Here is a 27249-nt window from a genome sequence, read left to right on the forward strand (position 1 = left end):
GCACAGCCAAGGAAGTCATCAACAAAATAAAAAGGAAATTTATTGAATGGAAGAAAATATTTGCACATTACAGATTTAGTAAGGGTTACTAAAACTCAATAGCAAAAAAAAAAAAAAATTCAATTTAAATATGGCCAGAAGATCTGAATAGACATTTTTCCAAAGATGACACACAGTCAACGGGTCCAGGAAAAGATGCTCAATATTAAACATCAAGGAAATGCAAATCAAAATCAGTGAGATATCCCCTCACACCCATTAGAATAGCTATTATCAAAAAGACAAGAAATTGCCAGCACTGGTAAGGATGTTGAAAAAAAAGGAGCCCTTGTAAACTGCTGGTGAAAATGTAAATTGGTACAGCCACTATGGAAAACAGGATGGAAGTTCCTCAAAAAATTAAAAATGGAACTATATATTTCTGGGTATTTGAGGAAAACAAAAAACAAGAAAAGACATGCATCCCGTGTCTATTGCAGCACTAGTTACAACAGCCAACAATGGAAACAACCTAAACATTCATGTATGGATGCATATATAAAAAAATGTGGCATATATTTATACACACACACACATATTATTCAGCTATACAAAAGAATGAAATCTTGATGTTTGCTACAACATGGATGGACCTGGAGGGCATTATGCTAAAAGATGTAAGTCCAAGAAAGACAATACCCTATGATCTCACTTATATGTGGAATTGAAAAGAAAAGAAAAAGAAAAAGCTCATAGATAGAACAGATTGGTGGTTCTCAGTGGCAGGAAAAGGATGGGGAGTCAGGAGAGAAGGGGTGCAAAAGATTTAAAAACAGCACTCATAAATTTAAGTTCTTATAAATTCTGAGAATTTAGCCTGGCTTAGAGTAAGCAATACACAGATTTAATAATAGTTACTAGCATCATCATCTAGCCCCTAAAACATCTCTATGGGATAGTTAAAAATATTTCTATAACAAAACCTAAATTTTAGATTAATTTCTAAAGCTTAATCACATTATAATTTACTTAAAGCCACATAGTTAATACATGACAAAGTAGGGATTTGACTAATTCTAGATTTTCTGACCATTTTATAGTGGTCAATATTCCCTTTAAAATATGGCAAGCAGAACTGGTCACAAAGCTACAAACCTCAGAGTAGAATTCTGGAAATCATGCTACCAAAACCAACTCTAATAACACAGCTAATAGAAAGGAGTCAACTTATGGAACTTGCCATCCAACCCTTAGTAGTTATTCTTTACTTAAACAGAAATTAGATAAGTCTCCAAATTCTCAAATCATGAAATTATACAATCATTTCTAAAATTAAATTTACAGAATTTACATTTTTCTCCCATTAAATTTAATATCCTTAGTCTTTGCTCACTGCTCAAATCTACACACATTGTGAAATTTATATCTAATCATCCAATTATCTACACCTTCCAGTTTTTGACATGTAGACTTTTTTTTTTTTTTTTACGATTTTATTTATGTGTGAGAGGGAGCGTGAGTAGGAGGAGGGGCAGAGGGAGAAGCAGACTCCCTGCCAGGCAGGGAGCCTGACGTGGGGCTAGACATGCAGACATTTAATAATTATGCTTCCTGTGTTTTTATTCAAGTACTTAATAAACTGAAGAGAACCTAACAAGCAAAGTATCCTGACTTTAGAGATTCAAGTTATAAATTCTCATGTTCTTTACTCCCTACCCAGACCAAATTTTCGGTGGCTTCAGTGACAGTATCACATGCCAACTGGAAAAGGCATTAGTATGACCAGTTTTATCATGTCAGTAAAATTTTAATGGGTCCCACAGCTTATCCACTTTCAGAAAGATGACTAAAGAGGGAACCAACTAACAGAGATAAACTAGCAAAAGGGTAACTATAAATTAGAAGAGAAATGGTTTAATAAGTATCAATATTCATACTGCGAAACTACAAGGGTTTGTTGTAGTGTTCTTTCAGTTACAAAAGGAATATTAAAAAAAAACACTTAAATAGAAGAATGTAAAATTATGGAAAAATGCCTTTTCTCTTTAACGAACCTCATTGCTTAAGAAAACACTGCCTTCCTTAAATTACAGAAACTCTTATGATTCATTGAAGAAATTCATCTCTACTGATAACATTTCTACCATCTCATTCCCTATGTAACCATATAAATTCTACATTACGAATCCCAAATTGCATGCTGAACATAACAGTGGCTACCATTTACTGAATGTGCAACACTTTCTAGATTACAAACATTATTTAACTTATCAAAACAAGCCTATAAGAAAGAATTTACTATCCCATTGTATAAGTGGATATATTCAGTCTCAGAGGGATTAATCACTTTACTTGAGGCCAGATGGCTAATAAGCGACTGAGTAAAGATCAGAACCCAACCAAAGCTGATAACAAATGCTATGTCTTAATTACCGCACTATACTTGAATTCCTCCATCAACAGATCCTGCTCTATTTTCACACTTAGAATAAGAAAGAATTCAATTTCCATTGATTTTATCCTCCTGTCCATATACAATAACAATAAAAATAAATGCACAATCCTCTAAAATGTTTCTCAATCTTAGCACTATTGACCTTTTGTGTCAGATAGTTCTCTATTTAGGGGGGGAATGCCCTATGCATTATAGGATGTTTAACAGCATTTCAGGCTTCTACCTAGCGATGCACGTGGGGAGCACCCCTAAAATCCGAATAACTAAAAATATCTTCAGATTGTGCCAAATGTTCCCTAGGGCAAAGTTAGTCGCAGTTGATAAACAGTACAAAATTCTAAAACTTTAGAAACACAGAAGAATAACTAACTAAAGTTCTGATCTATTTACCTTGTAAAGTCATATGTTCTTCCATGAAGACTGCAATTATAGAATGTGGCACTTCTAGAAGCATATGTGGAGTTCTACCCAATTATAATGCTTGTCTGATAGCTAATGCATTATATATACATATATACATATATACATTATAATGTATTTAACTAAATTACATAAAAACATTTCAGGTTCAATTCTTTGGTAAACCTTCATTTATTGCCCAAAGTGCTACAAAGAGATTTTTATTTATGCCAGCTCCTGAAAAAGTAATTCATACTATCTTTAAGGAAGAGATACCCTTCTAAAACTTCCAGTGCTCAAGGGGCACCGCGGTGGTTCAGTTGGTTAAGTTCCTGCCTTTGGCTCAGGTCATGATCTCAGGGTCCCCAGATTGGGCCTGCTTTGGGCTCCCTGCTCATTGGTCCGCTTCCCCCCTTCTGTCCTCTCTCTCTCTCTCCCAAATAAGCAGATAAAACAAATCTTTGAAATAAATAGCTCATCTTTATTTAAAAAATGAAAGAGAGAAAGAAGGAAAGAAAGAATGAATTTGCAGTGCTCAAGCTACTCTCTGTCCCATTTTCTGATTTCCCTATAAGTTACAAGCATGAACTCATAAGCTATAAAAAAATAAATAATGAAGCATAACTTTATGGGGAAAATATTAAATAGTCTGCCATCCAAAGTTAGAAAAATCAGTAATTAAAATCCAAAGTAAAATCTAAATGACCTGTAAAAATGGAGACAAATATTGCCTCTTGCAAGACTATTTCACCAATGTCAAATGAAACTCCTGAAAAAGGCCCTTCCTCTAAGCTATTTCTTTAAATATCTCCTTACAGGAACTTTGTACAGGAAAGTAAATGCGCACTTGGTCCACAAATTAGGTTCATGCCCTTCTTGGATCAAGTTTATAGAGCTATGATTTGCAAGCATTTTTTCCCCCCTTACTTCGACATACCTGATGGTTGTGATACACACATCAGTAACTGTGGCTCACTATGGCATTGATTCAGGAGGTGGGGGGGGGAGGGTCTCCCTAGAGAAGATACCACAAGTAAGGGCAGGTTAGAGTTTGAAAAGCCTACTATGTGATAGTCACCTTTGTAGGAGACAAAGAGGCATTGCTATTGCCATCTCAAAGAGCTCACCTAGAATAAAAAGTTCATTTTGCCATTGAAAGTGCCATCTTATGTTGATAGTATTTCTGAGGGCACCCATAATGTGATGCATCAAAGCTCATGCCTTCCTTTACTGGCTCTATTTTAGACCTATATAGTATAATAAATTTGTCAAACTTTAAAAAATATTCATACGAAGTACTATGTACAAAATCATGGACAAAATGTCATGATTTCCATACCAATTCTGTACCAATGAGAACCTAAGGCCTAATTAAACTCGCTACAGCTATCTATTGTGTCAAAGGTCTACTCTGAATGAAGAGAAAGCAGATAAATGGAATTATTTTAAATCCCTAAAACTTGACCAAGTTTCACATACATAGTGTTACTTCCTCTCACTTTTCAATATTCTAACCATACATAAATCACCAGAAGATACTTAATACAGCAGAAACCTTGACTATCTTCCTCTTCCCATCTGAATCCAACAAAACAGAGGGTCCAAAGTACCGAAGACACAATACAGAGTTTAGTGTTAACCCAGGTGAAGGTCTTCAAGGTTTTAGCTGACAAAAAATTAGATATATTTCTATCGATTAACCACAAAAAAAAAAGCAAATGAAGTCTTAGTGTATATTAAGGATCTTACTATCTAGATTAGTGATTTGTAAATAAATCCATTACAGAATCACACATCCTCCTACCTATTCACTCATATTTTGATACAGTTTAGGCCTAGGATTGGTGTTTGGGCAAGTATGTGTTAAACAAAGGTCTAAATTATGAAAAAGGAGACAGTCACTCACTGCTTTGTTCCAGTTTGACCACTTTTAAACTACTGCACCAGGTTCTGGACTTCTCAATTTCAAAAGACCACGACTTCCAAATAGAGGAGGAGGGGGTGGGGTGAGGGAGGTGGTAATGCTATGGAAGGAGACTAAGTTCCCTATCATGGTGGAAATTAAGCAAAAGCTTCAAGGGAATCACTTGTTAGGAGTTTCATAAATTTGCCTCTCCCTTTAATTTCCTCCAACCCGAGGATATAATAGCAGTGATGCTTTCTAGGAAAGGGAACACATATATTAACAAGGAAAAATGATCTCCAAATACCACTACACTATATAAAGACAAGTTCAGAAGAACATGGAGAGCAATTAAGGGTTTTACCAGGTGGGGAACTTCACCAAGTAGACAAAGCATAGAAGTAGCATTGCACTTAAGGAAACTTGACCTAGACTGCATAGCTTAATATGTAATGTATATACATATATGTAACATGTTTATAAAGACAAACTACTTATATATTTATATAAAGGCAAGTCATTGTAAGCATCTGGAATAACCCAAGAAAAATACCAAAGTGGAACTCAACCTAATAATTTTACAAGGTTAATGGCTCTAGACTGCCTAGATTAACTCAATTGACAAAGTAATTTTTAGCTAGTTACATGACCCGGCATTTGGGGATAAGAAGCTTGACCATGTACTTTTAAAATGCTTTGCGGGGTTAATGACATAAATCACCCAAGAATCTCAGAGGATCACACAGGAGCTGCAGTCTGTATTGACTCTCGGTGGTCCGTTTCTTTGGTAAAATCAACACCAAGAGTACAAAGTTGTCTGCTCTGCAAGATTTAGGACCAATTTAAAATCTAATCTTAAAAAGGGTGACTGGCTTTGTACTTATTAAAATGGCCAAAGCCTATAACCTTTCCGTGTTTGCAGTTACAGACTGGGCACAAGAGGATTCTGGTTCTTTTTAAAAGTGTGTACATACTGGACAAGGGAACATGGTGAGCAAATCTAAATCGGATATTAAAATTTTTTTGTGAACAAATGAAACTGGGCACCTGCAAACAAACAAGGGCCTATCTATGAAGTTGCAAAAGTATCAATCAAATATGTCCAACTCAAACACACACACACACACACACACACACACACACACACGCCATCTTCCCTTTCTCGCTGTGAATGTAGAAACAGACTTTGAACTTCTGGTGCTTTCTCCCTCCAAGAAGAGCATGACAATATTTCCAGTTTCCCAGATTCACAGATGGAAGGATTGTTCATGCACTTTGTTAACACTTTCCACCTTTAATCACTGGCTAATCCTGCCAATTTCAGTTCTTTGTTTTTTCTTAAATCATCTTTCCTTTCCAACCACAACTCTTCTAATAAATCCCACTGTGTCTAACCAGGACTTTTACAGTAGCCTCTTCCGTGTTTCTCAAAAACGACCATTTGTCCGTCATCCGATCCACTGCCTATCAAAACTATGTTTCATCCACTGGCAGACAAAATAATGTGCATATTCCTTGGTCTGATCTTAAAACACTTCATTATTCATTCCCCTATCTCTACTCTTCTCTATCTTATCTATTAAAAATTTTCCACCATCCCACTTCTCCATCCACAAAGGCTAGGCTATTTGTTCCATGTGTTGTTTCCAGAATACAACATCGTTTCACACCTGGCATCCAGTCTCACAACACATTTTGCCCTTCTTCTCCCTCCATCCCTCTGGATCTCATTCCATAGGGGAAATGCAGTAAAACATTCCTGTAATGACATTCCTATAATGATACATTGAGGTTTTTTTCTTCTTTCTTAGTTACGTTCTTTATAGTGTACCAAACTGGACTCTAACCAGTTTACCATTCATATGAACACAAGAAAAGGTGGAAAATAAATCCAAAAGAGAAGTCAGAGAGGAAGAGAAGACAGAATTTTACCAGAAATCCATGTTAAGAAGGTGATGGTATTTGAGCATTAAATTTAGCTCTGACCTTTCTGGAGTGCAATGTTCTCATGACTCTCTGTATTTCAAAGTATGTATCACTTTGCACTGCAATCCTTTATTCTTGCTGTATCTTTATTATCTGCTCAGGGAGGGGTTGCCAGGGTGGCCCACTCCGCACCCTCCACCAACAATCCCACCCTCTCAGTCACGCCATAGGCACCCTTCAAGCGTTCCGAAATTTAAAAACATGAACAGTGTAAGTTTTCCAATGAAAAGTTGCACGAGCCAGAGATCCACAGTTGCAGTCTAGGAGCTAACCATGCTAAAGGGGACTTTCCCACTCGGAGTGAGCAGCTTACTTACTTTACCAGTTTAGTACTGGTATTCTGACCCTCCTTACAATTAAATTCCTCCATATAAATTAATAACCTGACATTCTGATTCACGAGTTCTAATTTTATTAGTGTGCCTTGACAATGAATAACCTCCGGTTCTATAGAAAAAGTGCATCTCTGACCTTCAAGGCTGAGATCTGGATTCTAGCCAAATGTTAACCTCAGTGCCAAAACCAACACCCCTTCCCCCACCCCTAACACATACATATGCACTCGACAGAGAAATGCCTACTAGCCTCTATCACCTTAACTCAGCCATCTCAAATATAATCAGCTAGTGCTCATCTACTTATTCTCTTTGGCTAGAATAGTAAAAAGAGGATGAAATTCTTAAGTTTTTTGCCTTCTTTTCTTTTCTTTTTGTTTAAACACCATCTCCGATTCTATCATATTTATTTCTGCAGATTTTTTTTGGAGGTGGGCAGTGGTCTAAGTGAAAGCACACTGTATTTATGTAGTTATAGAAATTGGCTTAATATTTGTAAATTTAGTTTCACATAAGTTTATAGTTCTTAAAATGAGAAAGCATGGTAATAATCCATGATGTCGAAAAAAATTTTTAAATATTATATACAGGGATCCCTGGGTGGCGCAGCGGTTTGGCGCCTGCCTTTGGCCCAGGGCGCGATCCTGGAGACCCGGGATCGAATCCCACATCGGGCTCCCGGTGCATGGAGCCTGCTTCTCCCTCTGCCTGTGTCTCTGCCTCTCTCTCTCTCTCTCTCTCTGTGACTATCATGAATAAATAAATAAAATCTTTAAAAAATAAATAAATAAATAAATAAATAAATAAATATTATATACACCATTTTCCTCCCATTCATTCACTTAAACAAATAATAACATATGAAAATATATAAAGATCCTTTGTCTTATGCAGGAAATGCAACGAATAATCAACATCCTGACAAGCAAAATTGAAACTAATCAATATTATACACAGTGTAAACTCAGATGCAGAAAAGCAAAGTATAGAAATAACATATTTCTGCATACGAGTGATGGATAAAGTTTTTAAATATTATAAAACAAAAAGGCTTATATTTATAGGCTATGCATAAACTATTAGAAAAATTAGTATACAATGTATTGAATGAATACTCTGGTACATGAAATTCATTTAGGCAAAGTTTTTTTTATCTTTATTACTTTGAAAAACAATTGTTATAAAGTTGATTTTTATTTGCAACCTTACAGGCCTGATAATCAGTGAGGCAGGCTCAGTACTCTCCTTAGGTAGGTTTTACACAGAATTTTTTCTCCTTAGTCAAACATGATTTGTTTTCATGTTCATCTCACCATATCATTGGCACAGAGTTATAGTTTTGTTGCCAACTTTAAACCTAAAATAGGACCAAAAACTTTTGTAAAAAATAAAGTACGCTTCCAAATATGTATTTCAGTGCACATGCATAATTTTTCATAAAACTATACTTTTGGGCCATTGTGTATATATCAGTCTAGAGCTGCAAGGACCCATTGTGGAGGATCATACCAGTTGAATATCCAATCTTAAGTTTCTCCAGCAAAGTTTTACCTCACAATTTTATTAAAGGCCACATTACCATTTATAAAAGCATCTGCAATTGCTATTTCCATGCCTCTGAGTCCAATAACTACTAAGCAAGTGGTCCTAAAAATGCTCTGTGGACATATGGACAGAAACAATGTCAAATGATAACATTTCTTTACAAGGTTTTGCTTTTCTGACTATAAAATACGTGTTCAGGGTGAAAAACTTAAAAAAAAATAGAATAGAAAAGTAAATTAAAAAATCACAATATCCTCTTATAAACAACATTTTGACAACTATTCTTTCTGTTATTTATTTTGTTGTTATACATAACATGCCATATCCTCAATTTTGTTTCCCAGTTTCCCGCTCTACTTATCAAAATATTTTCCCATGTGATTAAAAGCTCTTCATTTTGTATGTTTTAAAATTCCTATCTTTTCTTGCTCCTGAGCAATATGGAAAATACTTCATAATCAGATATTAACCACAGGGTAGAGTTAGCAAACTCTGAAAAGTTGCAGGGCAATCAAGCTATCATAATTTAAATATTTATATGGCCCCTATCATTGAAGTGCTCTGTAATTTGACAAATGGTCTGAGTTAATATGAAAACAAAATAGAAGTATTGCCTCTATAGGAAGGTGTGGGATGGATTGGCAACATGCCTTTAGATAAGATGGGATTTGTCTAATTGAAGACTAATAAGAAGAGAAAGGCTTAAATTTTCTTTGAACAGTCTAATGTTTTTGCTATATCAGAGGTTAAGATGTTAAAGCATCTACAAATAGAGGGAGAATATGACAACAACTCTTTATTAAAAGTTTATTTTGAAATAAAGACATTTATATAATAAAATTTCAAAACCAACCTTTATCATACTAAATGTTACAATACCCTAACAAACAACTTTTGACGAGATTAAGATACTTAATTGGAATTTGTTTCAATGTAAGGAGTTTGACAGCTTTCCTGAAAGTTGGATTTACAATTTATACATCCTCTGAAAAGCAAGGACAGAAGGTAAACTGGAAAAGGGTTTAAAAAAAAAAAAAAAAAAAAGTCAAACCAATCAGATTTTTTTTAAAGAAACACACACACACACACACACACACACACACACACCCTTAATACTAGGCCACTGCATACAAGAGAAAACATTGAAAAAACTCTCTTCCTACCCTCAGAGAGTTCAGCCAGTCAATACCAATCTTGGTGGTATTGCCTTCAATATATACTTCCCAATAATACTATCTCTTAGACTAATTCTCAATCCTACCTGGATTACTGCAATAGCCTTCTCCCTTCTTCCATCCTAAAACCTATTCTCACTCAACACTGAAATCCTGAGAGATCCTATTCAACATAGATCGGATTATATCCTTTCTCTTCTTACAACCCTTCAATGGCTTAGACAAACAGCTTTGCAAGGACTCCCATGGCCTACTGATCCACTGGCCCTCTCCCATCACCTCTCTGACATCTCCTTCTCTATCACAGAAGCGAAAACCAGAGAATGTACAATGACCGAGTTGGGAGGAAAGATGACTACCACAGGAAGAATGTCTAAATTGAAGCCAATGGTGGTACAGTAAGATGATGCAGGATTCTTGCTCCTTCTGAGGTCAAACCAAAATAACCACCTCAGACTAGACTGAAAGATCATTCAATATGTGGGAAAATCTGGAAGAAAAGTGGTCTGAGTACCAGGGCCTACAGTGGGTTCCTGTGGGAGCTAGTAAAAAGAGAGAGCATCTAGAGAATTATTTTTATGTGATAAATAAACAATCACTACCTTCCACTGAGGGCCATTGCTAAGCCTGCACTGTTCTAGCTACTTTGCAGAGATTATAAGCAGGAAGTCCCCATTGAGAATAATGGTACCACTGGTAAATTATAAGAAACAGGAAGGATATGACTGGAATCCTACCATGAAAAAAATGGAGCAAAAAATTCCAAGAAATCTGTTTCTCAAAACAAAATATGATGTATAATGGCAGCTAATACACAAGTTTCTGATGGGATTATAGGACACATATCGCAAATTTGACAACAGCATCATCAGCCATTTCTGCAAACATGTTCAAAGACTCCAATTTTCCTAAATATCTCCCTTCAACCTTTTTTCATTCATATAATTTTCTTCAGAAGCACCTGTCCGCATCTTTGTCAGATTTTTCTCTTTCCACTGTTTCTATGTCTGACTCCCCAGGCTCTGCATTTATCAGTAACTTTGATCATGATGTAAGCAACTCTAATATTTTAATTAGCTTCCTGAAAACCTGCATCATTTGTAAGACTTACAAGTCTGCTTTTTTAATCAAATGTAAATCTGATACTTCCTGAGATAAGCCCACAACCTTCAATGACAGTCCTAATGGGTGGGTAGGAACAGATACCAATCTTGTTCATTTGGAAAGGATGTCTGACAAGAACCAATGTCCATAATTTCCACTAATTTTATTTTCAGACCTTAAAAAATAGGCTGTATTACTCCCATATTATGATAGGATTATTAAAATTCAGAAAGTTGAAGAAACTTGTGCACATTACAAAGCCTTGGCTTGTCTCAGTGCATATACTCCTTCTACTTAACATCTGTATAGCAATTTATTTTTGTTGAGGCTTTATAATAGCCATATGAAATAGGTAGAAAAATTAATATTCCTATCTTACAGAAGAAAAAACTGAAGTTTCTCAATGGGGGAAAACAAAGTGAAAATTTTACTAATGTCATAGGTTCATAAACTATAATCTGTGTGTACGTATAAATGATGTTTTCCCCACAACACTAAGCCAATCACTTTTTAACTGTTTAATCAGACTGCAAAAGTCAGGCCTTTCTGTCTAGTTCTGGACAGAGGTTTGTAGTCTCGTGTTTCTCCACTGAAGTAGCTAGAGTGTACCTTAAAATCTCAGATTTTTGGACTCCAGGCTACACATAACTAAAGTAGAATATCTGACCATGAGACCTAGGAATTTTCATTTTAATAGGCTTCTAAGCTAATTTTTATTCACACTAAAATTTAAGAACTACAGCATGCAGCTAGATTTAGAAAATACCAGATGATGTTTAGTAGGAAGTAAGGGAGGTCAGGACATCTCCTCACAGATTTTTAAAGCATCTGTGTATTAATCAGAAACATGTACTGTTAGAATTCTAAGACAACAGTCTGATTAATATGGCATTACAATTATATGAGATTAACACCAGGGAAAAAGCAGCAAAGAATCTAGGCTTCTTGAGATACCTAGAAAGTAACAAATAGTCAATGTGAAATAAACAGAGTCCTGGATATTCAATAAGATATACCCTTACTTGCCGATCTTTTTAATCAACCTGGTCACATAAGAGGTAAAAGTTCACACAGGATTGTCCTAAGTATACATTTGTAAAGTCACAGTGATAAATGCACTAAAGAAGTAAAGAATTGATGTTTTGGAAAGTAATATCAGGAAAATTCATAAATAGCATTATGACTTCTGCAAAACAATCTAAGTGCTTTTGGTATAAAGACGGATCCCAAGCCAATGCATGGCTGGACTTCCTGCCCAAGGTCCAGGAGTGACTCTCTGAGGATCTTCTCTTTCCAAATCATGAAAAGTCCTAGATTTTCAATGCACCAACGTCATGTTCCCAAAAGACTATACATAAATATCTTTTTTAACTGAGGAATTACTCCTTTGTTTTTGATCTAGTCTTTTCTCTGCTGAAGCAAATACTAGCCTTAATTTCTCTCACTCACTTACTGTGGGCAGTTTCCATTTCTGAATGCCACTTTATTTTTTAGATAACTTAATCAGTGTTCATTTCTAGCTGTACCCGACATTTCCAACCGAATGCTCATACTTTTCATTTAGGACTACTTAATTCCTTACTTAATTCCTTACAGAAGTTCCACATTTAAAAGCTCAAGTTGTCATTCTCTAAAGGGGAAGAAGAGGTGATCCAATTATTACAGTAAAAGGAAATAAAGAGAAACAGACAAAGTGAGGCTACTGCCTTCAAAATTGTGTTATAATTTAGGCCCTGTTTATCTAGCAAAAACAATTCCCATTATAGCAAAAACAAATCATTAAGAGTAAAAACAGACACTACTCAAGATGGTACAGACACAAAGCAAGCTTCCTGTCCTAAAATGAAAATATAGTTAAAAGGTTTTGCTTCTAAATTTTTTCTTCATATGTTAAAATTAAAATGACTTGTTTACAAAAATATATTTCTATTATTTCAAAATATCAATTTATAGCTAAATTCTTAGTTTGTAATTTTATGTTTTCAAATGGAAATGTTCAGATTTTTAAAAGATAATTTATTCAAAGAAATCTCAAACTGATAGTTTTCGGTAACAGCAACCTTTCTTAAAAAAGAAAAAATTATCAATGACACCATTTGACATCCGCAGAGTAAAAGAAACTTGTCTCTATATAATAACTTTTTTCCCTAAACGCTGTACTCATAGTTTATCTAAAGGCATGATAATCTGCCCCCCATACTCAAAAGAGATGTTTCTGATTTCAGTGAAAGAGTATAACAATATTTTTGTATTATTAAGCATTAAAACTACAGCAACAAAACATTCTTGTCTTAAAACTTTTTTTGGGGGATCCCTGGGTGGCGCAGCGGTTTAGCGCCTGCCTTTGGCCCAGGGCGCGATCCTGGAGACCCGGGATCGAATCCCACATCGGGCTCCCGGTGCATGGAGCCTGCTTCTCCCTCTGCCTGTGTCTCTGCCTCTCTCTCTCTCTCTGTGACTATAATAAATAAATAAATAAATAAATAAATAAATAAATAAATAAAAACAAGGGCATAATTTTAAAAAAAAAAAAAAAAACTTTTTTTTGCAAGTCAATTTCTATCAAAAACTAGATAGAACAAAACGACTGGATAAAAACTCATTTCAATTAAACCACACAAAGTGCTAATTTTTCAGTTCATCTGGACTCTAAAATTATGCTACCAAACTTCTAGATTATTAGCACAACTGGATGAACACTGCCGTTGGGTGATATTTTAAATAAGCTAATTTCATAAAATCACCTCTGGAAGCAACTGGCTCAAAACAGATTTTGTAATTGCACACAGTTAAAAGAAGAAAGAGAGATAGATTTACTTTATGTTAGACATTTCAGGATATACAGCTATTCAATAAGAAGCTATAACAAAACCACAAAAGTGTAAAAGAGTAGCAGTAGAAAACACCTGCCAACACTTTGCAGAGAGTGACGGGAACAAATAAAAGTCAACATTTATTCTTTCTCAATTAATTTCTAGGTTGAACATGAAAGAGATTCAATTTTTATTTTTCTAAAAAATGGACCTAATTTCAAAGCTCCTTTTAAAATCTACACTGTAATGATCTTGGTGGTAGCTTTGGTTATTTTCAGTTAGGAATGAGCTAAAAATAAGTATCTAGGACTCATGCTGAAAGTGGGATTTCCTCCCAGTAAGTGCAAATTCAGCCCCTTATCTGACACATGCAAGAGAATATTTTTTAAAGTAATAAAAATACAAATACATTAAAAATCTAAGTTTATAGGCAAGCTAATGAACTATTTATTTTCTTCTCTCCATAAAAATTCACTTAAATCGGTTTAATCACCAGCTCAACCTCAGGAGATTAAGGAGATAAGTATTTCAGATTAAAAGTCATTTATTTCTTTTCCATCCATTTAGCCTGCCAGCCAGCACCCACAATGAGCAAGGCTACTGGGCCAGAATTTTTGGAAGGGAATATTTATGGCGGAGAAGAGAGGGCTAAAAAGTTTGACTCTTTTCTAATGAAAATTGTTGTGCTCAGAATCTGACTTTACTATGCGAGCCTAGAAAGCAAATTTTGAAGGTAGCCTAGGCAGCTCAATAGGTTCTGGCTTTCCAAACTTCCCAAGAGACTGGTACAGGGTCAGGACCCCAAAATATGAACTACCAAACAAGAGGATGTTTTATATCATAATGCCTCCTGAGGAATATGTCCTAAGTGGACCTGTTAATTTGATTATATGAAACAGTTTAAAAATGAGAATTATCTCCTTTATTTGCATTCAGACTAGTTTAAAATGTCCTAAGAAGGCTGAGTCCACATGAGTTGCCACAAAATGAAGCATTCCCCCCAAAATATTTCTAATGACTTCAAACTTCCATTAGGCTTACTTACTTAAGTGGATTATACCTGGAGAGGGGGAAAGACTTGCCACAGACATAGCATAAATATTCAGTTATTTAAACTTACTTCAGAAGATGGAAAACTTTTATTAAAATCCCATTAAATCAAAACCACAAGCTTCTTACACAAAATTATTTCAATATTCTGACATGGTACTGTGGGGTATTGGGGATAAAATGGCATTCCATAAATTTTAAGCACATCCTGAGAGAGAAGAATCTATTAGGTTAAAAACATGTGAAATAAAATGTATTTCTTTGAAAAGTTATGTATATACATACAAACACATACACACATTGTCAGAAAAGATGACTGGCAAAAAAATTAATAAGACCAACTTCTATGTTAATTTAAAGCAATTTCAAAATTAGCCAGGGCAAATGACTAGTTGCATTCAAATACAAACTCTTTCAAGTAACAGTTATGATTTTTATGCCATTTATTGTCCAGCTAGCTACTTCAAGAAGTCTAAATTTGGCCGACATCACCAGGAGTGAGCCCAAGTCCACATTATTTCATTTTAGCTAAATGTGCTTCTTTGTATATCAGGATTCTACTGTCTGTTCTTAGTTGATTTCCTAAGTGATACGTGAAAAATCTATGTTTCTCACCATTTTTATTCTGGAATGCAAAGATAAATAATGGGCTTTGCATTAAAGATGGGGGAATTTATAAATGAAAGGTCACCACAAACATCACACACAGATATAAACCATTATACACAAAATAAATGCATTCTCTAAAAAAAAATTGTATATATCTATGTATAAAGGAACATGTCTTATAGAAAAAGTAATTTTCTCATTACTTCTCAAAGTAATAATGGAACAATGCTACAGTTAATGAATTTATGGAGTTTGGGGAGAGGAGATAGAAGAAAGGTGAAAAAAATCACTGTCCTCAACATCTGTACCTTTTTCTGAGTCCACCCTGAAATCACACAGAGCTCCAAAGCCATCTCATCTCAATTGCTCGTCTTGAAATCCCAGACTACCAAAATCCTCAACCCTTTTTACACACAAAATGGAACTCTTTTCATTTCATTTCTTATATCCTTGAAAGTGGTTTTTACATAAGCAATGGTGAGAAGTCATCAGCCCTTTATAGACACTGTTATACTTTTCATCTGTTAAAATTACCAGCAGGTCTGTCACTTTAGTTTCCTAAGTTACCAAGATAACCTGCACTATAAACAAACACTTTCATTTCTAAAGAGACATTAGATAACCCAATTATACACTAATCACCATGAACGTGACTAATCACATGTTCACACTGTACACATAAGCAATCCCGGTTACAAATCAAACTCTGAAAGACGAAATCATAAATAACTGAAAATCTTGATATTGTGTTATAATTCAGGTTAACATAAAGGTTCCTTATTCAAGAAGTCTGTGAAATAACCCCTCTAATTAAAATAGTATTTTTAAATCTGTGCATTAATGTGAAATGAAGAAACGAGGGGAAACTGACTTGCCAACTATTAGTGTAGCAGTTAGTGGTACAAAAAAGAGCTACCAAAGTCACATAAAATTTGAACAATTGTATATTAAGTGTCATCATTAAATCTATATGGATTTGCCATTATAATTGAAGGGGTAATATTAATATTCAAGTATTTAATCCCTTTAAAAATTATAGCTGCACTGTCCAAAAAGCACAGAAGCGCAGCACTGTTAGTCACATGTGTCACTTGAGTACTTAAAATGTGGCTACATCAAACTGAGATAGGCTCTAAGTGTAAAACACACACAAAATACTTAAATTTATAACAAAATAACAGAATGCAAAGTATATCTTGATTTTTTGCATTGATTTTATGTTGAGATGCCATAATGGATTACTTTAAACATTACTATCATGGACCTCACCTGCTTTGTTTTACTTTTCTGGGTGGCTACAAGAAAATGGCAAATTATGTGGCTCGTGTTCGATTTCTATTGGACAGCAACAGCACTTATCTAGCCTGTTTACAGGACTGTTTTCATCAAAGCCACTGGGTGACACTGTTTCTCCACTAAATTAATACAACTAAAGCAATTTCCTGGCAGAGGAAAAAATCTCACATACACAGGCTCCCACACATGTGCACATGTGTACACGCACCAGTAGACACAATGTGTTCCTTATAACTATGCGCAGATGAAACTTTCTTAGGATGAAAGAACATGAGTACATTCATGTAACTTGATTACTATCTCAGGATGGAAGAACATGAATGCATTTAACTACTTTTATTACTATCTTAGTAGGACCAGCTATATTTAAAAAATTTTTAATGACCATTTGGATTCCCCAATAATAAAGGACAGCTCTAATCAAATCAAACAGGTAGAAGTTGTTTAGTTTGTGAATTTTCCCAACTAGCTTCCCACCTTATAAATGGTTATGTTCTTCATGACCTCCTCTAATATTACATCCTATTTACTTACATTTTAATGGATTCCTGAGGAAACCATGCAAAATAACTTAGGTGAACAAAAACCACCAGCTGTTTCTGCTAACAAAGAAATGCTTTGCTGATGTGCAGATTACATTTTGCCTTGAATTCTGAAACCCTGGACATTTTGAAATAGATTAAAAAACTAAAATGAAAACAAAAATCAATAGTCAAGCCACCAGAGCATGCTCTTCATTGATGAGATACAGACTCCACAAAGTTAGACTCTCCAATGCAATTGATATTCATTCGTGGGACAAAGTCCTGAATGATACATTCCAGAGGCTGCCAGGTACTATTTGATAACCAGAAAACTCACTGTAAGGGCTCAGAAGAGTTTTGTGTTATCTGTCCATTCAACAAGTTTTACTCAGTCTTCTAATTCTCAATGAGAATTCAGAGTTAGTTCCATGTGCAAAAATCACAAAAGATATTTAGACTTAAAATTACCAGCCTGATTCCTTTCCTACCCTCTTTCCCCAGAAGCATATTCAGGTCCAAGAGAAAAATGGATAAAAGCCAACATTTTGCCTCTGACTGGGTACATACATTTAGCTGACTCTCCCTCAGTTTCCTTCTCTCTAAAATCAGACTAATTTTAGTCTCTTAACTACAGCCTGCACAGAATTGAGCATTCTGAGATCTCACTGCTACAAATTACTTGAAGCCATAAACTACCTCAGGATGTGAAAACAAACAATCATTGTACTATATTGAAGTATAACTTCCTAACTCCTGCAATATTTTTACCTGTATTTCAGAAGTACTATAAGAGGTATACTAACATTAATTTCCATTTCAAATAAAAAAATTCTCTGCCTTCAAAATGTAAAGCTGCTCAAAATCTAAAAACGTTTATGTTTAACCAGTAGGTGTTGAGAAAGTTATGAAAGTCTATGAAACTATTGACTTTTACCCCTGAAAAATGAACCGATGAAGCGATGAATGTTCTGGATCTAGATTTAAAACCTACTCTAAGCTATTATATGCATTCCTTCAACTATTATCTAAGAGGCCATTTAGGTATTTTACTGATTTCCCCTTTCCTTAGGTTGACCTCTTATTACCCTAATTAGTTTTAAGCTCTGGAGAGAAGAGTGTTGTTCCATTATCTGTATATAACGTGTACGATTTTTAGCATGAGACCTAATGCATAGACAAAAACGTGTTGATATGACATTTGATAGTTTCACTGACCAAAGACCTTTATGAATAACATGAGCTAAGGGTAGCATCTTCTTTTAAGACCATAGTATACTTTTATGCTGAACACATATGTCCAATATTTTGACAATTGTCATCCAACACATCTTTCTCTGAACAGTTTATGCACATCTTCAAGATATTTTTCTTCCAGAGATCAAAACTATATATTTCATGTTGACAACAGCACAAATATATTCTCAGATCTAAGTATAAGACAACTCCCTAGGAGCCTTGGGAGAGGGGGCGGGGGAGAGGGGGCTCTTAAAAAAAAAATACCACCAGTAGCAAAAGTATATATATATAAGTAATTACTAAGAGGATTTAAATGTTCATGTAAAGGAAATAATGTTCATTTGAATACTAACAGAAAATAGCTTTCAGTGTAAGAATATGGAGAAGTCTGAACCTTCTGAGGCTCATTCTGAATTCTTTAATAGACCTTCATTAAAAGCATGAATGTAGAAGTAAATATAAATTGAGTTGTCAATCTCATGTATCTTGAGGGGTTTTTAGAAGATACAATTCTAAATCTCAAATAGAAGAGGAGGAGGAGGAAGAAGATTGCTTGGGACAGGAGACAGAAAGGCAACTAAATAAACAACTCACCACAAACATGTAACCTTATGCATCATTTCACAAAGCCAAAGAAACTTGCCCTATGCAAAGGCACTGCGTCTGCATGTCAAAATCTCTTAAACTACTACATGATACAACAGTTGCATTGACTACCTTCATATATATCCACGAGATTACATCTCACAACAATAATATTTCCTGAAAAATACAACTCCCTCCCTAAATCCAAGATAAACTCATCCTTTCTTTAGATTACGTAACACAAGTTTTCAATGAAGTCTACATAGACTCTACTGGGATGTTACTGGCACCAACCATATTAACTAAAATCTTATATACGGAAATATTTCTAATTTTGAGGCTCATAAGCATCCTGCTTCAATCTTATTTAAATGAGAAGTAAAATTAAATTTGGTAAAGCCTTTATTCAACTAGAGTCCTGCAAAGATTATTCTCAGAGTTTTATTTCCTAATAGAATACAACAAATTCACACAAATGTCACTACAGATACAATGAATGCTTTTTCATGCCAGTGTCACTCACCCTAGCCTGCCTGCACCCCCTGCCCAGGCTTTTCAAAATGTATTTCATACACAGAGTCACTGTTCTGGTTGTTTATTTAATTAACATGACAGCCCAGCATACACAGCATTTCTTTCAGTTCTACAGTTTTAACTTTTTACACTTTAGACTCAATACAGAAAGAGTAAAATTACTGTTTGACTCCTTCCAACCTCTGTAAATTTATATAGATTCACTGACTATTTCTGTCAGTTAAAACAGTTTTTCAGTATGCTTTAAATATCTCTATATACAAAGTAAAAAAAAAAAAATCACAATTTTGTCCACATACACACAAAAATTATTTTCTCTTACCTTTCCCAAGGGATAAGAAAATCTTTTTCTTTTTAGTGTTTTCAGAAGTTGACATTAATTTTAATTCTGTCAGCAAGTCATAAATAATCAATATTGTTCTTTGTATCAACCTAAGCTGAGCTATACTACTGAAATGTAATAGAATTAAAACCTGTGATTGTTTCTGAAATTTATTCAATTTCACAAATACAGGAGATTATACTAAAATGTATTTAGAAACTTAAAGGACAATGTTATTTTCAAAAGAAATACTTCTGTATTTTATAACCATAGTATAAGCGTAAGTATGTTATATTTACTCAGAAGATGTAACAAGGCCTATCATGTGTCTACCATCAAAAAACATACCCATTTCTTATTTTTTTCATTTGAAAATATCTCTTATAACAGCAATGAAAAACTCAATCCTACTTTTGATAACCAACCATCAGGCTCCACGACATTGCTACAAAAACCTGTTGTTGTGGGACACCTGGGTGGCTCAGTGGTTGAGCATCTGAGCTCAGGGTGTGATCCCAGAGTCCCGGAGTCCTGGGATCAAATCCTGCATTGGGCTCCCCACAGAGAGCCTGCTTCTCCCTCTGCCTTTCTCTCTGTCTCTCTTACGAATAAATGAAATCTTTTTAAAAATCTATTGATGCTAAAGATATTTAGTTAAGAGCTTTAGGGAAATGCTTCTGGAAAATACTTTGATTTTTAATTACACAATATAAAGTATACAGCTGTATGTTTCTGACAGATCCTGTATCCAACACAAAGAATTTTGTCAGTAAGTGGAACATTAATGGAGAGAGCCCTATACCTTGTGTTTTATTTCATGTGAAACCATAGGCAAAACTATTAAATTCTTAACATGTAACTAAAGTAAAATGGCATCGGTTTGGAATCTTTCAAAGATGAATGTGGGAGAGCTTTGGTGGCTCAGCCAGTTAAGTATATGCCTTCAGCTCAGGTCAAGATCCCAGGATCCTCGATGGAGGCCCATGTCTGGCTCAACTAGATTTAAAAAAAAAAAAAAAAAAAAGGATGAATGTGCAAGGTGGCTACAGTAATTAGTGAGGAATGACTAGCCAGTGGTGTCCCCTGATGTGCAAACAGAATAAACATCCTTTCAAATACAATATCCAAATGTTTAAAACTGCACAATTTAAATTTTGTGTTGAAAAAGAAACTTATTAGACAATCGGAAAAGGACAAACATTATATGGTCTCATTCATTTGGGGAATATAAAAATTAGTGAAAGGGAGTAAAGGGAAAGGAGAGAAAATGAGTGAAAATATCAGTGAGGGTGACAAAACATGAGAGACGCCTAACTCTGGGAAATGAACAAGGAATAGTGGAAGGGGAGGTGGGCGGGGGGTTAGGGTGACTGGGTGATTGGCACTGAGGGGGGCACTTGGCAGGATGAGCACTGGGTGTTATGCTATATGTTGGCAAACTGAACTCCAATAAAAAGTTTTTTAAAAAAGAAAAGAAAAATAACTTATTAGTCATATAAAATATCTAATAATACACGAAATTCTAATATCTCTGTATACTCCGGTGTTTAGATAGTACAATGATAACTTGAGGGAGACATACCTGCCCTAGGATGTGAACATCTACTTAGAAAAGATACATACTCCTTAATGGACATGTCTGCCAACCAAAAAAGTACAGTTTGACACACTGATCTACAAAATCAGCCTGCATCTTGAGGATATTAGACTGGTACCACTGAACTGAAAGCCATACAAATGTCATGAACTTTTCTTTACTGAGAATAAAGATACCTTCACTTGCATTCACAGACAGACCAGCGTCAGATGAATTCTGTGACTGAAGACCAGACTTATTTCTTCTTTCTTTGCTTAAAGCCATCTTTATCAACCACACTGCAAAACTCATTCCATATGTAATATCCAATCTATAAACCAAACTGTGGTTTAGGAAGGAAGGCAAAAAGGGGGGGGGGGGAATATCTCTGTCAGTTGCTTTGTCTTATGAGAATTTTATCTTCTATTCTCCTTGACCTTTTAGAATTGAGTCATTGAAGAGAGGTAGCTCATAAGCAAGTAGCCACTATCATTCACACAAAGAAAAGGCTGAAATTCTCTCACCTTTAAACCTCACAATGAGCAAGGTCCAAATAAATTCTCAAAAGGCCTCTGCCAGACTTTGTGCTTTATGTCCTTACACCTCTACTTAAAATTCACCTGTTGCCTGAGTATTATCTTGAGTTGAGAGTAGACATTCTTTCCTAATCAGGAGTCAGGGCAGGGTTATATATGTGTTTTACAAGTATTTTGATTCTTGATTCATGAAGTATGCAGATGACAGTGTATACTTTGCACTCTTAACCAGAAGTTTGTTTCCTTATGATAAAACAGATAAGACATTTACTATATAGCTCCTGAACTTTTCACACAGTTAGGCTAACGTATGAGATATTGCCCTATCTTATAAGAGACTATTCCATGTTAGTTCCCATCCACCCCCCACAATTATACTCAGCAACAACTTTAATGGGCCATATATAAAAACTAGTCTTAAGTAACATGCACATACTAACCGGTAGGTACCCTTATTAAAACTTTAAGGATCTAAATTTTTGGTAAATGTAACCTTGTTTTCCCATCAACCATAAGAGATCCAGTCTCTTACTTTAGAACATTCTTCATAAACACAGCCTTTAAAAAAATAGTAACCAAAGAAAATGACCAAAATAGATGATAAATGTGCATTTTCAACAGCATTAATCAGCAAAATATGTAAAAATGCAATGCTTGGTTATTTTCTGATAAATCTTCAGATTATCTGAATTCTCCATTTATCAATCCAAACCAAAGAAAACCAGTACAAATCCGCAGATTAATTAACACTGCCGGTTAATGTAATTCATATTAACTCTACCTTTCACTCCTTGATTTCTAAATGTTACGGAATTTCAGAAATTTAGGAGGCTAAATGATATTAATTTGGAGTCGAGTTACGTATAATTAAAGTACAGATTAGCCTTACAAATTATGGTTCAATTTTGCAATGATCTTATCACATTCCCCTTTAAATTCAAGAAAAGTGCTCTAAACATAATTAAACTAGCAGTGTTTTCTTTTAAAAGTCATTCTTTCCTGACACTTTGAATAGAAATCAAACTGTTTTCCCCCCTTAATTGGTTTACCCTTAATTGGTTTTCCCCCCTTAATTGGTTTACCCTTAAAGCTTGCTTTATTCTCATGATTTCCAAAATTTCTACCAAAACTAAGGATCAGTCAGCGGCCTGTTTTTAACTTCACTCTTAGAGTGAGCTTACACCCAAGAAATATTTGCTTTATCTAAACAAAAAGCTAAATAAGAACATTAGTTTTAAAATAAACACAAGAGACTATGATGTTGTCATCCATTCTGCTAAATAATGTCAAACAACTACATTCTTTGTAATCAATCCCATTTCAAAAACAAACTAGCCACCACACCATATGGTGACTTAGAAATACCTAAATGACTCTCCATAGAACAATCTAAAAAGAAAAGCTTACTATATCTTAGGACATTCTCCCAGTCACTAAGGTTGTCCCAATAGGGCCATAGATAGGCATAAATTTAAGTGGGAAAAGTGTAAATTTCCACTTGCTGAACATAATCAGCTCTCTACAACTCCCACTTCCAAGTGTCATATCTGTTTGGAGTGGAGAAGCAAACACTTAAGTACACCTTTTCAGAAACGACTTGAATTTCAAATTGGGATTTGTTCTTTTAGGACCTCTAAAGCAACCATACTCCATGATCTTAAATGCTGAATGATCATGAGATTCATCCCCAAAATTCATTAAACTTTTTTTCTAGGACAACTTCACTCATCATTCCGGATTCCTCTTCTTCTCCCTTTCTGAGCGATTTATACCACCAGCAATCTTAAAATCATTCTCCTGAATATTTCCTGTATAATCTGTATAAATCCATTCCAACTTCTAAACATCCACTTAAGTACTCAAGAGAAATGAAGGGCTTTTTTTGTTTTTTTCTATTTAGTTGACACCAACAGCGAAGTTCAAGACTTTGACAAATTCCACTGTACAGACATACTGTTCCCCGCGCAGAAGTCTATCATCAGGAAACAAAACACATTAGCATGTACCAACATATGTCCCCAAATTACAATTCAAAAACAAACTGGGCACCACCAGATGCAGCCTCATCCAGGAAAACTCACTGCAAAACCACAAAGTGTGTATCAACACCTCAGCTTCAAGCATTGCTTGCTTTTACATCGGAACCGTTTTTACTGACTTCACAGACGTTGACTTGTCACTTTAGAAGACACTTTATCAAAAGTATTAAGAAACTTCAAAAGTATTAAGGAAATCTAGTAAAATCCACGTGTTGAAACATCACCCAGTGCTGCTAAAACTAAATAAATAAATAAATAAAAAAAAAAAAAAAAAAAGCTAAACTGGAGGATCTCTGCTGGAGGAGAAAACTCTGAGGGGACCTGAGCGGAGGGAAGCCCTACGCCAGGTGTAGCAGATCCAAAAAGCTGGCCCAGCTGCGGAAGACCCTGCAAATGCCACCCAGTTGTGCTACTTATTATCGTTTCTGCTGTTCAGGTTGTAAAGTCCTGAGCGAGACGGGGAGGAAAAAGTCTCTAGTCCCCCACGGAGTCTGAAGTTCACACCACTTTTCGGGACTGCCTTCCTTTTAGTTCCCAGCGCTCGGATTCCCTCCGCTTCGAGGCGAGTCCCGAGCGTCCCGAGCGTCCCCGGGAGAGGCGAGGGAGCGGAGCTCGCCGGCGCTTACCTGTTCCCTCGGGATGCAGGGCAGGGAGGTCCTCCGATGGGACTTGCTGCCGCAGCCGGACATCTCGGCGGACACCACGGAGCTGGACCGCCGCCGCCTCTTGAACACCGGGGTGTCTTCCTTGGTCCCGGCAGTGAGCTGGGACCCGAGGTGCTCCCTCGGAGCCGCCCCCGCGGACTGCGGCAGGATCTGCTCCACGTACCTGGCCAGGAGCAGCCCCAGCACGCCGGCCGCGTACGCCAGGTAAGGTCTCCAGGCGACCTTGAACCTCTCCAAGGAAATGAGGGCCACGGTCCTGACCGCGCTAGTCACGGCGACCATGAGGACGCCCAGCCTCAGCCTCAGCACCAGCCATGTCGCGGCGGCCACGCAGCTGAGCACCACCCCCGCGGCCGGGAGCGACAGCAAGCGATCCTCCCCGACGCCCAGCCCGAGCTGGACGAGCGCTTCCCCCCCGCAGCAGGCGGCGAGCAGCGCGGCGGCCAGAGGCAGGCGCACCCCGGCGCGCCGGAGGTACAAGCCCATCCAGAAGAAGGCACACAGGAGACTGAAGAGCAGCGCCGAGGGCTGCAGCCAGGGGCTGAGCGGCGCGCCGCCCCCCGCGGCACCTCCCCGCGGCCCCGGGAAGACGCCCCCTTGCGCCCCCGGGGCCGCTTCCTCCGCGGCCGCCGCCGCCTCCCTCCGCCCCGGGTCGCGGCCGGCCTCCCCGCGCGCCAGCCGCAGCAGCAGGGCCAGCAGAAAGGACAGGGAGCCCGCGCACAGCGCCGAGGAAAGTTTCCGGGAGCGCCGGAGCGGCCGCAGCACCAGGTCCCCCCAGCGGCCGCGGCGGCCCGAGTCCCCACGCCGTGCGGGGCCGGCGCGAGCGGGACGGTGCGGGCCCGCGGCGGGGGCGGCGGGGGCTGCGGGGCCCCCCCGGCGGCCGGCCTCGCGGGGCGCTGCCATCGCAGCCTCTTCGCGGAGTCCCGCAGGTGCCCCCGGCGCCCCCAGCCCGGCGCAGGCGCTGGCACGCGCGCGCCCCCCGCCGAGCCCACCCTCGGAGACCCCTTCTCCCCGGGCCCCCCAGGCCGCCGCAAGTTTCCGCTTTCCAGTAACTCCTGCAGGATCCTGGATGCTCCAGGCAGTCGCCTTCAAGTTAAAAGCTAGCACAGGCACCAACGACCAGACTTCCTCCCTTGCTCTCTCCGAAAAACTCTTAAAAATTGTGCTCCACCCCCGCCCCCCGATTCCTGCCCTCCGGGGTCCCTTCCCTCCGGGGGGGCTCTACAGCTCGCCCCAGGCGCCCGGCGCGCGGGGGCTGCAGACGCCGCAGGAGCCGGGGGCACAGGGCGAGCTCGGGGCCATCTCGCGCGCCCCTCGGCGCTGCGCTGCTGCGCGCCCGGCCCGCGGCCGCTGGAGGTGCCCCTTCGCCTCCTCCCTGCGGCTCCTTCTCTATCACTCGTTCTCTCTCCTCGGCCGATCCTCCCCGGCTCGGCCCCAGGAAGCGAACCGCCATTCCCCGGGGCAGAAAGCAGAGCCTCCCCTGCGTCTGTCGGTCCGGCTCATGGCAAAGGGCGGAAGAACATGGAAATGGGGCTGAGAAAGAACCAAGAAGTTGCTGAGTCCCGTCGAAAAAGAGACACAGTCCGAGAGGCTCGCGGCAGCCGCGAGGAGGGAGGGACGCAGGGAGGGAGAGCGAGCGCGCGAGCTGGAGAGGAAGGGAGGGTGAGAGGAAGGGAGGGTGAGAAGGGAGAACGAGAATTACTTTTTTTTTTTCCCCCCTTCTTTTTGGTGCGATGTAGGTGGTGATTTGCAGCTTTTGCAAAAGGTAAACGAGTGGAGACGACTGGTTAAAACTGTATAACGAAGAGGCAAGCAACTGGAGTGATCAATTCAGCTCGCTTGCTTGCGTGAAGGCAACTCCCTGGAAAGCTTTCCCAGCAGAGCTCCCGCCTCCTCCCCCAGAGGAGGCGCTGCTCCCAGCTCTCCGCTCCCTTCCCCCGAGCGGGTCCCGCACTCCCAGCTGCTGCAGAAGGGGTGGCTGAGGCCAGTCCTCCGTCCAGCCTACCGGAGCCGGGGTGGCCTATGGCTGGCCCTCGGGCTGAGCTCCCCGGGACGCTAGGTAAAAAGGATGGTCTTTGGCTGCAAGGCAGGCAGTGGAAACCAACATACTTCCTCCTGGCTTGAAAAACGACAGCCACGTCTACCGTCAGTGATTCAAAGATGCTCCTTAGTTCCCAGGTCAGTTGCAACAGCAAACCAGTTTCAGGGGGCACTGTAATGCTTTGGCTGCTCCTGCTGGAAGGTCTGTTTTAAACAGCGAACCCAAGCCTTGCCCATTGTTCCAAATGATGGAAAAATCTCAACAAGTTACCAAGATCCTAATAGCATCATTAAATAGGGCTGGGGGGTGGGGGGGTGGGGAGGGGAGCATTCGCGTTTTAGAGTGTTACTTAAAAAGTCTGGGGTATGAGAGTATTAGGCAACAGCTGTTGATGGTGGTCGGTAAATACATTGACATTAAGTGACCCTGGCCTCAAGAAGGTTTAGCAAATTAAACCCAAATAGTAATTAGAAAGGAATTAAAAGAAATCTGAAGGGGGATGTGAGGCCAAGTAGGTTAACAACCAGGAAAGCTCTGAGAAG

The 27249-nt window shown here is 38.2% G+C and overlaps 1 protein-coding gene across 2 annotated transcripts in view; it reads right to left on the reverse strand.

Annotated features, from left to right (window-relative positions):
* PDE3A (phosphodiesterase 3A) overlaps window positions 1-25229 on the reverse strand; it is a 314238-nt gene extending 289009 nt beyond the window's left edge. Inside the window, exon 1 of one of the 2 annotated variants that reach the window (XM_077870850.1) lies at window positions 24628-25229. In XM_077870850.1, the coding sequence (XP_077726976.1) occupies window positions 24628-25152 (525 nt within the window). In that variant the 5' untranslated portion in view covers window positions 25153-25229. Of the gene's footprint in view, window positions 1-15661; window positions 15759-24627 lie in introns of those variants that run through there. The other variant, XM_077870851.1, reaches the window with a different exon arrangement.
* Between the last annotated feature and the right edge of the window lie 2020 nt (window positions 25230-27249).

The sequence above is a fragment of the Canis aureus genome, chromosome 25 (genome assembly GCF_053574225.1).
Source record: "Canis aureus isolate CA01 chromosome 25, VMU_Caureus_v.1.0, whole genome shotgun sequence".
In the NCBI taxonomy this organism is placed as follows: Eukaryota; Metazoa; Chordata; class Mammalia; order Carnivora; family Canidae; genus Canis; species Canis aureus.